The sequence below is a fragment of the Pogoniulus pusillus genome, chromosome 10 (genome assembly GCF_015220805.1).
Source record: "Pogoniulus pusillus isolate bPogPus1 chromosome 10, bPogPus1.pri, whole genome shotgun sequence".
Taxonomy (NCBI): domain Eukaryota; kingdom Metazoa; phylum Chordata; class Aves; order Piciformes; family Lybiidae; genus Pogoniulus; species Pogoniulus pusillus.
In genome coordinates this window covers 12235878-12249413 of record NC_087273.1, presented here as the reverse complement: position 1 = coordinate 12249413, position 13536 = coordinate 12235878, and the positions used below count along the sequence as shown (strand labels likewise).

The window sequence follows — 13536 nt, the reverse complement described above, 5'->3', positions numbered from 1 at the left end:
ACTTTTCTAATGCTTCAAAAATAAAATTACAGGAGTCCAACATAGTCATCCAGCTAACATTTGTTGAAGCACCATTTCTGGCCCAGAGGTAGGCAGAGTGATTCACAGAATGATTTGTGCTGGAAAGGATCTTAAAGATCACCTAGATGCAACTCTCTGCCATGGGCAGGGACACTTTCCATCAGATCAAGTTGCTCAAAGTCCCAGCCAGCCTGGCCTTGAAAACTTCCTGGGACAGGGCATCCACAAGCTTTCTGAGCAACCTCTTCCAGAATCTCATCACCCTCACCATGAAGAGCTTCTTCCTAACGTCTCATCTAATCTCGTCTCCTTCAGTTCAAAGCCATTCCTAATATTCAATCTAAACCTCCTTCATCAGCAGAGGTTTAGATTGAATATTAGGAAAAAATTCTTCACTGAAATGTCTGTCAAGCACTGGAAGAGGCTGCCCAGAGATAGGCAAAAACAGGTGCAGTGCTTAGTGGCATGGTTTAGTAGAGAACTTAGCAGTGCTGGGTTAATGGTTGGACTCAACACAGAATGTCTTTTCAGAACTATGATGACTCCATGCCTCCATTCTATGATTCCAAGTCTTTCTCTACAGGGTTGTTCTCAATCCACTCATTGCCCAGCCTGTATTTGTGTTTGGGATCGCTCTGACCCATGTGCAGGACCTTGCACTTGGCTTTGTCAAACTTTGTGAGGTTTGTAAGGGCACACTTCTCAAGCTAGCTGAGACTCTTCTGGATGGTAGCCCCCCTCTCCAGCACAGCAGCCACACCACACAGCTTGTTAGCAGCCATAGCTTCATTGAGGGTGCTCTCAATCTCACTGCCCACATCACCAACAAAGCACTGGTTTCAATGCCTTTCCTTTAAAAGCTGTTTATAGCTGTTGATCTACTGATCAAGAGATGCCAGTAACAAATGGCCCAGTTCAATGATGCACAGCTCTGTTCTGCAAGAAATCACCTTCCATATGAAGCGACACAAAGAAATAAAACTTATTGCTTCTGGCCAGGTGCACAGCGACTTTAAAATCAGCTGAAGTACTATAACATTAACTCATTTGGAAGAGACTCAGAAATTAGTCACTTAATCTTCTGCTACTGTAATTTCAAAAGAAAAATACTATCTCATCCCTACCACAGTCAGGCCAAAGCAACACATGAGTCAGGCTGGCTGCAGGAAAGAGAGTTAACAAGATAAACACTGAGACTTCCTTGACTTGAGCAGCGGAGCTGTTTCCAACGCAAGGGCTCTACGTGCCTGCTTTGGTTGGTAATTGGTTATGCTACATAGAAAAACATTTGCTCAGAAAATGCATTATATGTGCTTGTTAAGTACAAAGCTACTGCTTCCTTCCCAGTGCTGCTTAAACATTTCACCCTCATGGCTCCCAGCTTTGCAGAACAAGTGAACTCTAGGCTGAGCACCACGCACCTCTTTTATCGCTTCCTCTCCCTCTGCCCTGCATTCCTAGATGACCTTCGAAGATTGTTGGTATCTCTCTGCTGTTTTAAGAACTCCAATTTCAACAGGTGCTTTTGATTTCCAAAGTCTCTAAGGGAGCAGGCTGGCAAAAAATTATCATCCTCAGTCCTTGCCGTGAGGCTGCTAAATGCCGTGTAATCAAACTGTACACTACAACATCCACTTCTCTTTATTGGCTTGCCTCACAATTCACATGCTTGCCATGACTAACAAACTTCAACGGCAACCTTTGGAGGCTTCTTTCCACAACACAGAACCAGCATTTGCTTGTACTGTGCAGTGTAGAGTGAAGTGACTGGAAACAGGGAGTTAAACCCATTGCATGCACCAGTGCCTTCAGAGAGGGCCCTCTTCAGCACTCGGGCGTAGCTGCCACTCCAATTTACCAGGATACTTCATGCTTACCAAGTGCTGCACCAGGCACAGCAATATCAAGACAGAGGTGAAATTCGACTGTGACTGAATTGAAGCAGATCTAAAAAGTAACCTATCCTGCTCACCTGCCTCATCCATGAAGAAATCCCTCAGCAAGTCATTCCTGTTGCTCACAGATCTTCAGCTCCTCTCCCTATTCACTACCACTTTCAGCTACAGGCTAATGAGCTGCTATCCCCTACTCGATCTAGCACCAGGCTTGGCACCACCAGGGCAGCATCCACGTGGGATCAAAAATCATACCGCAAGATGACAGAAAATGTTTGGCTGCTGATGAGACAGCCCTCCAGCAACAGCCCATTCCACAATTGCTACTTTCACCTGATGCCTGACAAACTCTTGGTAACTTGAAGATGCAGAGAGAAATCAGGTGCTAATAAAAAATAATCTTGCAAAGTAATTGAGAACAGAGAAGGAAAGAGAGACAGGGGACTATCTTTAAATCATTTTCTGCCTGTCTGCTCACTTTTAGGCAGCTTATAGTAAGAATGGACAAATGCCTTATTTTATTTTCAGCAGATGGCTTCAGGACTCAAAGACCTCATGAAAATATCTCAAATTATTATCCCTTGTAAAAAAAAAAAAAGTTCAGCAATTTGTTTTCCAGTGCAGCTCACTTTGCTATCTGCTAATTAGCTAACAAGTTAAATGTGTTACTATGGATCACTTTGGAAATTTTATCACATATTTGCCAGAGTTTCTCATAAAACCACAATGCTGCTTCATTTTTCATCTTAAATGCTTTGCTTAACTAGTCACAGGCATCAACCTCTCTCATTTCATGCTTCTGCCTGCTAAAATCCCCCTCAAAAGGCTAAGCCATCTCCTCAAAATTCAGTGACAGTTCTTCTCAAAGCAAAGCAGTCAGCCTTTCCAAGCCTCATTAATCTGTTTGAGCTGCCACAGCCAAGAGCTGAAGGGAAAAGCAGAGGAAACTTCAGTTGGAAAATATTTTGACATCACTGACCCAGATGGCAAACTAAGCTTAAGCACATGTCAGGCTCGGGGAGTGGTACAAAAGCATCGGCAGGGTGATACAGGAAGTTAAATCAAGGCAAGGTGAAACCAGAGCTCTCACAACACTGCACCTACAACTTGTAATTACTGATTGTTGGGAGAAAGAGTAAAATTAAAGATTCTTTCAGCCCAAGCTCTTAACAGCAAATAAAATATCAAGAATATTTTCTAACCTTTTTTGTCTCCCCACACATAGTAGTTGGAGCTCTAAAGCAGATAGTAACATAGAGCAGAATGGTACACATCATCTGTACCTTTGTTTTGCTCGGTGCTAACATCCTTAAAGTTCACTGTCAAGGATGAGTTTGGGTTGTTTTGGGTTTACAACAATTAGTCTGTTTCACTTGAGTGAATTCCAAGAGGTTTATTTTGGAGATCTAAATTTTCTGAAAATTTAAGCTGACATCTGTCCCTGATTGAGGTTTTGCCTTAGTCTTGCTTTTAAACACACAAGTATTAAAAAGCACTAAGCAGCAAGAGGAAAAATGATGCTTCCAAAACCATTACAAGCACCTAGAAATGACATCATTTTTCTTGCTGTTTATTGTGTAGGCTCAGGTAATCTGCCTCTTGAAAAGAACACAGAACTCGAAGTCCCCTGTTGATAGAATCCCGAGCAAAAACCTTCTGAAATTAGCAGAAAGGCTCCCTCTGGTTTTAGCAGGCTGAGCAAGCAGTGCAGGTAATGCAATGCAGGATATCATCAGCAACACACAGCCCCTCTGTATGCAGCATTCTGGGCCTCCAGGCGACTCAAGGAGCAAAAAGATTTGTTAATCTTTGTGACCTTCATGGGATTGTCAACTAAGGAAAGCAATGGAACTCTGTGATGGAGATGACCTGGGTAAGGACCATGATGGTGCCTCCCAGCCCAAAAATACAAGAGCAAACTTCTGTGCTCATTCTGAAACAGGTCACCATCAGTGGTTTTCTTATTTGGTGCTAAAGTGAATTACCTACGTGGCACAATGAAAGAGAAAAAAGAAAAACCCACAAAGGTTCTCTGCAAGTTGCTTCCCAGAAGAGCAACAGAATAGCCATGAGTAAAAGTAACATTAGATTCTCAGCACAACACAAGGATAAAGCATTTACTAAAAATTACATTTAAAAAACAATAATCAGCATTAACTAAAATGAAAAAAAATAAAAATAATCATGCAAGAGGGCAGTCATAATAAGCTAAGATGCAAGCCAAATGCAGCTATAATTATCTATGCCATACAAAAAGATATGGACATTCTCTCTAGAAGAATTCTTGTAATATCAGCACAAAATCTTAGTCATCTAATCAACACATTGCTCAAAAAAGCAGCCAACCAAAGCTGACCCTAAGTGAAGGAACTGCCAAAATGGTCCAGAGAGATACCCACCACAAACAGTCAAAAGAGCAGGAAAAAAAATCCACAGAAATATCACAGTGACAAAGGGTTTCATTTTCTTTGTGTTCAATCTCAGAAAGCTAGATGACATCTACAGTAAAAATGTCACTGAGCCAGTTGTATGTTACAGACAGGTGTCAGCAGCCTGGCAGAAGCTGAAAATTACATCCCCCACCCTATTAATGTTGACAGGCTCAGTATCTGCATACTTTTTTTCCTTTCACTAAAAAAAAACCTGCATAAAATACACTTCAGGAGAAAATTACCATCTTTGGGGTGAGCACAAAAAAAGAACAAACATGTACAAAGGTGCACAGAAGGCTGACTGAAATATGAATTGAACTAGACAAGAAACTGTGGATAAGTCAAAGCTGATGTTCAACCCCAAAGAATGAAAAACTGCCCTGATTCCTTCACATAGTCTTGCACTTGCTTGGATCCACAACCACAAAACACTGAAAGCTCTCCATGAAGCTGAGAACAACTCAGTTCTCTTTTTGTCACAGAGGTGTGGCAGGGGGGGAATAACCCAGATGACCACTAAAACCCTGAAAAGCCTCTGTGCTGCAAAAGCTTTTAGAAAAAGGGGTAGTGGGAGGGAGCAGGAAGAGCCATCCCCTGCAAAGTAGTTGACAGCTGCCTCCCCAGTAAATTTAGCAGATATATTGTATTAGAGACAAAGAAAGTCAAACGAAGGCATAAAAATAAACTGTTCCCCTCAGGAATTATATGCAAGATTGCTCTGTAAAACAAACCAACCTTTTTTCTCTGGAAAAGCAAAAGGTCACCAATCTTGGTGAAAAAACAGCTATAAAAAGTTCTGGCCAAATATCAAAGAGGCTGTTTACAAAAGGGCCACATTCATTGTGACACTAACCATTCAAACTTCACAATAGGCTGGAGGAGAGAACAGGAAGCAACGTCAAACATCTGTTATCATGCTATTTTCTTCAGCTCCGCTGCCCAGAAATTACACCTAGACTTTGCCCATCTTCAAGCCTTGTTAGAGGCCAGTCAGACACAGGCTGGAGGCTGTGTTGTTTTGACCGTGCCCTGCACAGCACCACGACCACCAGCTATGGCCAAGTCACATGGACATGTCCCCCTTCAACAGCTTACACAAAAGGCAGCTGAAGTATCTCATTTAACAGAGTCAGCTGTCCAGACTGCACAGCCATTGCATGGGCACATGTGGAAAACAGTGCAAAGCCTTCCCAGAGCCAGGCTGGGGTAGAAGGGATACCTGTTGCACCCAAGCAGGACCACCATCTTAGACAGGTGGAGAACATTCAGCATTCTGAGAGAGCTGGGCTTGCTGTGTCCACATGTCTTAAACAGAGCACGCAGCCATAGTCAATCCCTCTTCCAAAAAATCACTGGACCCAGTGCTTGATTGCCTCTCAGGTTTCAGACACCAAGGAAAAGAGAGAATCCAGCAGGCTCCCACAGCGTGAGCTATGCCTTCTGTCTGCAGTCAGTTCTCAAGAAGGACCCAAGAGCCTGAGACACCCAAGCTATCCTAAACAAGTACACATATCCCATAGACTGCACAGCAGACACTCCTCATCAAAATTGCTATTTGGGGCAGGAGGGAATGGAAGGAAAACACAAGCCTGAAAAGTAAATTATCAAGAAATACAATTCCCTTTCAAAAAGCCTGATATCAGTTCCAGAGACAGATATTTGAGACATAACATAGAGAATAGGAAAATTAGCAGGACTAAAAGCAAGAAAAGAAAAATCCCCTCACTCAAAAAAACAACCTTAAGCCCCAACAAGCCCACAAATTCACCTCCTTTGGACAGACTGCAGGAACACATGCACTGGACATTAATTCATGCCTGTTGTGCTTTAAGAAGTGCTACAGACAAATGATGTTTAACACATTTAGTACATGATGGATGTTGCTTTTTCTGTCCAGGAAGCAAATGTGAAGTTAGAGAAAGTGGGCTACGTTCCCTTCCTGGAATCAACATATCCAAGGCTGGCCAGGCTCCAGAGATGTACTTTCTGAAACATCTGTACATTGAATATTCAACCGATTCCAAGCCAAGTGAATTAAACTCACAAGGAATAAAAAGCTGCTTCCCCAAGCCAGCCACTTTGGCTATGGCTTGTCAAGGGTAGGGGGTTTGCCTCATCACAACTTCACCAGGAAGAAATGCTGTCTTACTGCACCTTTGGATACCTCCTGCTCAGCATGAGCCGTCTTTGTCTTTTGGGTAATTAAATGCCTGGTGCAGCTATGAATAGTGACTGCAGGACAGCAATTGAGAGCATTTTTAACGGAGGTTTTTTCTTGACTGCTACCATTTTGCCCCATGTCTCAAGCATCAGTCAGTGCTTTGGGCAAGACAAAGAGGAATGCTTTCTTTTAAGCAGTGAAAGAGGGAAAGGTTACTTTATTTACCAGTTACTCTGGAGTACAAAGAACGACTTTGTCTTTAAGGAAGAGGCAGTAAAGGTAGTGTTTCTTAAGGGCTGATGTTTCCAAGGCTACTCTTGTTGATGTGACCATGACCCAGAGGCCTGTCTGCAATACCTGGAAGCACAGGCAGTGAAGGGCTGCTGGCTGCAGGGTCAGTGCCACAGCGTCTGCTCCCAGAGAGGACAGGATCCAGAGCTACAGTTACCGTGTGTCTGAGAGGAGAGGCGGAGGAGGAAGCAGTGTAGAAAGCAACAACACAGAAGGCTTTGTAAGTAAAGAAATGGTCAACTGACAAGAGTACGTGATCTCACTGCTGAGAGGAGATACTTTGAAAATACTTCAACAAATGTTTTTTCTTGCACTTCATTAGCTTTCTGACACAGCTGCACAACTACCCCATGTGGAATCACTCTTCTTTTCCTCCCTATCCATTGAAGCTCAGTGTTGTTACTAAATAACTTCCACTCATGCATTTTCCATACAACCCACAGTAATCAATTACATCGATTCACAGGCAACGAAATCCAACATTTTTCTATACTTAAAGTGTTTCTTAACACTGAGAAAACATCCCACTTATACAAGAGCACCTAGATACAACTGATTTGGCAACCTTTCTAATATTTCCCCCGAAAAAAGGCAAATAGGGCAAGAAAAGTTTGCAATGAAACATGAACAGTAAGAAAGTGATCATCCTGAGGAGTGAAAAAGAATGTAAGAGATGAGATTATAATATTTCCCTGTAAGTATTTATTACAGTAAGAAGAGCTATCCACTATCATTTATACTGCTTTAAAACAGTTTCTTTTTTTAAAACAGATTTTAAGGAACGTCAATAACTAAGGTGTCAATAACTAAGGTGTCACTACAGTTTACCCAATATATCATTTCTATGCTGTAATAAAGTATTTTTTAAAGCCTTCAAGAAAGCACTAGTCTTTTTCTTAAGAAAACACAAACCTTACTTGCTATTTACAAGATGTTTGCTGTAGCATATCACAGTATCATCAGGGTTGGAAGAGACCTCACAGATCATCAAGTCCAACCCTTTACCACAGAGCTCAAGGCTAGACCATGGCACCAAGTGCCACGTCCAATCTTGCCTTGAACAGCCCCAGGGACGGCGACTCCACCACCTCCCCGGGCAGCCCATTCCAGTGTCCAATGACTCTCTCATATAACACAATCAGAAGCAGTAACAGCCAATGGACTCTAGCACAGGAAAATGGTGAACCATCAATTCTTATACAGGAATTAAGAAAATGTAAGGCTACATGAACTACCTTGACTGCCAAGAAGTTGAGACCACTTTCATGAGCCAAGGCTTTGGCTATCATTGTTTTCGAGCAGCCAGGAGGTCCATAGAGCAGCACACCTTTTGGAGGCTGGATCCCCATTTGGATGAAGGAGTCAGGATGTTTGAGAGGCCACTCAACTGCCTGCTTCAATTTCAGCTTGACATCTTCTAGTCCTCCTATGTCCGCCCAAGAGACCTGCAAAGCAGACCATTTTGCTGAATTTACATAATGGAACAGAACTACAAAACATGAAAACTACACCAAAATACTTTGTAGAATTTATGCTGGTAATTTAATGAACCTGTTTCTAACAGGTCATTTTCCCAAAAAGCTGTTTTGTAAACATGAATCAATTATTAGTGAAGTAACACAAAGCACAAGCGGATTAGATTTGCTTTACGTCGGAAGATGTGGGTAAAATACTTTGTATCTACCTCAAACATCAACAACAAAACATGGAACAACAATAAAATGACAGCAGCAACACTCAGTGGGATGACCAGCCAAGTCACAACTCAGTTTTCTTATGTTTTAATGTGATGCTGATGATGAGTTTGGAAATTACTTAGATGTCCTTCTTGAAGGCAAGGGCTGTACAACCTGGAGCTGGTTTTATGCATAGCTGCAGAGTAAGGCCTTGATCCCAGCTGTGCTATGCTGCTAAGCTGAACAGGTCTGAGTGTCAGAAGTTCAGGGAGTTTCTCCACTTCCCAGCACCATCACCCCCTTATAGGACTCAGGCACTGGAGATTTTACTGTAAGCTCAAGAACAAACAATTCTCCTAACAGAGAAGTATCTACAGAAAAGAAGAATCACACAGAACAAAGCAACACTCAGACCCAACAGCAGCTAAATTTGCTCTGCTGATGCCACAAGACAGGCTCATCAGGTGTACACTGGAACAGAACTAATACATCCTACCCAGAACTGCAGACAGATCTGAAACCTGCTATACCTCTCCCCACTTTGCTGTCAACAAGCCTGAGACTTTTCCCCACATCCCCCGGTCTGTTTTGTCCCATCACCATCCATTCCTGTCCACTTCAAATATTAAACATGTCAAGATGCACCTAAATCAAGTGATATCCTGCCTTAAAACACTCTTCCAAAAATGTGCTAGACATAAATCACCCTGTAGCTCTGGGAACTCAGCTACACCTGAACAGCAACCAGAGTATTACTGACGGGCAATGTATCTTGACTTACAGACTGGTGTCACTCCTGGCTTGTCCCTGTTGCTATAATCCTGATGTCAGTACACAGAGTGGAAACTAAAAGTAAAAAGATCCTGAAAGAGGCAATTCAGTCTAAGATTGCAGTGGAAGAAAAAGAGCATTTATAAATGGTGCAAGCACTTTTGCCTAAGTCCTACCAAACTGCAAACCAAATACAACTTCTTGACTGTCAGACTGTGATATTGAAGAAAATTACAAAGACAGTAGAGAGCAAACAGCAAAGATCAAGATGCAAGGGCTAACCCCTCTGGAATATTCTGAGTTTAAAGACTAACCAGAAGGTGAGGAGCTATCAATCTGCTGCCTGCAGAACATCATCTCTCTCACACCAGGAATGTGTGACAGGAACTCAAGGGGGAAAAAAAAAAAAACATAAAGTACCTCACTCTTTTTCTCTGTAACCAACAACTTCTGGTTCTCAAATAATTACTTTGTAAGCCCAGGAAAGCATGAAATATGCAGAGTTAATCACCACCACCTAAAAAGACTCTTAGAGCAAAAGGACAAGTCTTCTGAGGCATAATCCAAATTATTTTTCATTTCACATCTAAAATCAGGAAGAGGAAGTAAAGGGAACAACTGGGCCAGGACATACATACAGGGCCACTAAATGGGAGCTTAAGAGTTAAAAAGTAAAATAGCTAACCAGTCAAAAATTCACTTACTTAGAACTTCTACCATAATAAAGTGTGAGATTCAAGCAGCAATGCTATTACAAGAAAAATACCTATTAAAACACTACCTTCACACTCCAGTCAAGTCCTAAGTTTTTTTTTCCTCCTCCATTTCAATAGGATAGAGCTAAGTTTAAGTAAAAAAAAAAAGGATTCATATCAGCTTGGAAGAACTAGGTGGGTTGGTTTTGCACACAAATACTCAGTGACTTCCTCGCTGCAATTAGCACAAACTCCAAGCTATACCTCTTGTACCTACACACTAACCAAGAGGAAGGGTCTTGTAACACAGGCAATGAAGTGTGATGCTCTCTCACTGTGGAAACGATTTTGAAGACAAGCCTTGGGGCTGAATTTACACATAGAGACAGTGCTCTACAGTCTCTAAGACACCAAGATTTCATTACTGCCCTAATCTTTAGCTCTCCCCAGGTCAACAGAGCTGAGAATAGGATGCAGAGCAGCAACTCCCCAGAGGTTGTTAAGCAGCAGCAATAAAGAAATAAAGCAGACACGGAAAGGATGTCTCATGCAGAACCTTTTGGCTGCAAAGACACAATCTGAGTGTTAAATTACAGTAAAGGGAATGAAACAGACAAGCAAGAACCATAGCAGTCCACAAAAATTTCAGAAAGGCCCACAGGAGAGGGAGGAAGAGCAACTACAGTGCAAGTCTCCAAAGACCCAAAGTATTAATTTCCTGATTTATAATGTGCATCGCCTCCCTCCTAAATCCCTGCTGCAAGAAAAACAGCCTTCTAAGGACGTGGTAACACATAGCAAAACTCAAGAAAGGTTCTGTAAAAATGGACAACAAGATGCTACGTGGCAGCAGGCAGCAAGTATTTTACATTTGCCTTGGTCACAGCTAACATGCATGGCAATCTGGACACAAGTGAAAGGACAGGAGAATGAAGGAAGGAGGAACACCAAAATAAACAAAAAAAAGGAAAAAAGGCACATAGTGGCACCTCCATCTCCTTTAGTTTCTGTCTACTGCCCCAGACTCACTTCATTTTTGCTGTTTTCACCACCAGAAATTCTGAATGCTTTGAATAGAATATTTTTTTTTGAAGTTTTAAAAACAAGGGATCTCCAAGATGGTGTTAAACCCTCTAATAGCTAGCTTGTCACACAGCACTCTTCAGAAGCAAACTGCAAAGCATTCCATGAAGGTTACCATATATCTTCAGACACCAAGAAGTGGCTTGCTCCAGGCCACTCGGGTCACTTCTAATGTACCTCCTTTAGTTACTACTCCAAGTATATGCATAACAAGAGATTTGTCCACATTTTTAATACAATACACTGCAAGACAGTAACTTAGCCTAGCAGCCTTCTAAACAGTCAAGCATCAGTACTCAATTCTAAGATTGAAAAATTCAAGCCTGGTTTGAGAACTGTTTGGGTATTTTTTGTTTGTTTGTTGGTGGTTTTTTTTTTACAGCCTACCCAAAGCTCTGCAAATTTTAGAGAAGCAGCTCCATTTTCACAAAACAATTTACATTTCATGATAAAACAATTAGCTTCATTCAGTGTCAAGGGGTGATAGCAGCTTCAAAAAAAAACCAAAACAAAAGAAGCTCATAAATGGCACGAAGGTGTCATGGCTAAAATGGAAGGAGACCTTCAACAACATTCATTTGTAGAATCAACCAGGTTGGAAGAGACCTCCAAGATCATCCAGTCCAACCTAGCACCCAGCCCTGTCCAATCAACTAGGCCACGGCACTGAGTGCCTCATCCAGTCTTTGCTTGATCACTTCCAGGGACAGTGACTCCACCACTTCCCCGGGCAGTCCATTCCAATGCCAATCACTCTCTCTGGCAACAACTTCCTCCTAACATCCAGCCTAGACCTTCCCTGGCACAACTTGAGACTGTGTCCCCTTGTTCTGTTCCTAATTGCCCGGGAGAAGAGGCCAACCTCCATTTACCTATGTCTTTATTTAGAAGTTTCTTTTTAAACTCTTCTCATTCAATTGACACATGGTTATAGCAAAGCAACGAAATAATAATCTGGAAAAAAAAAAAGTTAAAAACCAGAGAAGTCTCAGTTTAATTTAGCATGCACATCAGTGGGTTTATTTGAAAGTAATTGCATAGCCGAAAGCGGCAGCCACCCTTGTGTGGAAAGTAATACACTGGCAATAACAAGCAAAAAAAGAGGATATTATTAATGTAACTCAGATTTCTGTCTTCCCTTTGGAGAAAAAAAGAACTCATAGCTGATCATTTACTTAATATTTGAAGTTATCTTTAGCGAGGATTTTTAGATGACAGTGTCATGATCAGACTTCAAAACACTGAGGAGTATAAACCCTAGGTTTTTAATAAATGTACCCACACAGTTAGCTGGATAGCTTCTGGGGCAAGGATAGCAGGGGAAGAAAAGCCTATCCACACAGGCAGGAAGATTAATCAATACAAAAAGATTGCACAAAGACTCATTATCCAGGAAAAAACAAAACCAGAAGTTTGTGTTTCGGATAGTTTAGTGGACAGTAGAAGCCTACGTTAGTAGGTTGACCTGGACCCAGGACAGATTTCCTGCAGTACCTCACGACTTTGCTTCTCTCTGCCTTTCTTTTGCAGCTTAGTAGCGCTGCATCCAACTCCAAACGAGTTGGTACATCTAAAGGGCACAGCCCAGCGACATGAGCCCATGAACCAGTAGCACAATAAGCAAACAGAGAATTAATAACTGGCTCTCCGCAGCAGTGCGGATATTGATGGCACCACAGCACGTCCAGGAAAAGCTGCCGGGGGCCAGCCCAGGCATTTCCACCCCGCAGTACACTGAACAGCATGGACTCCTAACAAGCCAAGTGTGACATCCGAGCTGGCTGTGTGCAGCATCCGGCTTGCAGATTTTATTTCCCATTCCTATAGTTTGGGGATAAGGGTCTACAGTTGTGCAATCTAATTCCCAGATGACTCATCTTCGTGTAATGAGACATAAATGTTTTCTTCTAGAGCTTCTAGGGCAGCTGCTGAGAAACACCAGGACAACTGCTCACAGAGTCAAGGCTTTGTAAGATTAAATGCAGCATTTTCATTTTGATGAAATCTTCTTAAGCCAGATCAGAGTCTTATTAAACCAAAACGGGTCCCCAGCCCAATTTACATTGTGTCTGCTACTGAACTCCTGTAATACATAACTGAGGGGGCGATGAGTGGGGTAAAGATGAACCTGGCATCACCAAAAAAATAGTACAACCCCCGAGGCATAATTGCTTGGCATTGACAACCTACCTACAGCATTTAATTCTGCCTCAGTTAAAGCCATGTAATGCCACTGAACACACTCAGGTCACAGCAGCACACACAATGACTCAACTGCTTTATGCAAAATCACAGCAATGAGTCTCTTCACAGCTTTGTTTCAATACCTTTGCTTATAAATGCTAATAGTTGGCTTCTGCTTAAGTCTGTGGCTACTATATGGCTCCAGCTCTCATGGCTTTCGTCTGCTTAGAACAGATCCTGAGAATCTTTATTCCATTTACCCATGCAGGATATAAAACAAGAGACCAACCTGCCCTACCAGCTTTTCCTAACGAATTAAGAACACAA

At 42.1% G+C, this 13536-nt stretch overlaps 1 protein-coding gene across 14 annotated transcripts in view; it reads right to left on the bottom strand.

Annotated features, from left to right (window-relative positions):
- The window catches only part of AFG2A (AFG2 AAA ATPase homolog A), a 225264-nt gene that overhangs the window by 185296 nt on the left and 26432 nt on the right, over positions 1-13536 (bottom strand). For all 14 annotated transcript variants that reach the window (XR_010303720.1, XR_010303721.1, XM_064149951.1 and 11 more), the window contains one exon: positions 8036-8245. Coding sequence is in view for 12 of the 14 variants with exons in the window: in XM_064149951.1 (XP_064006021.1) it covers positions 8036-8245 (210 nt within the window). In the remaining 2 variants the exon portion in view is untranslated. The remainder of the gene's footprint in view (positions 1-8035; positions 8246-13536) is intronic.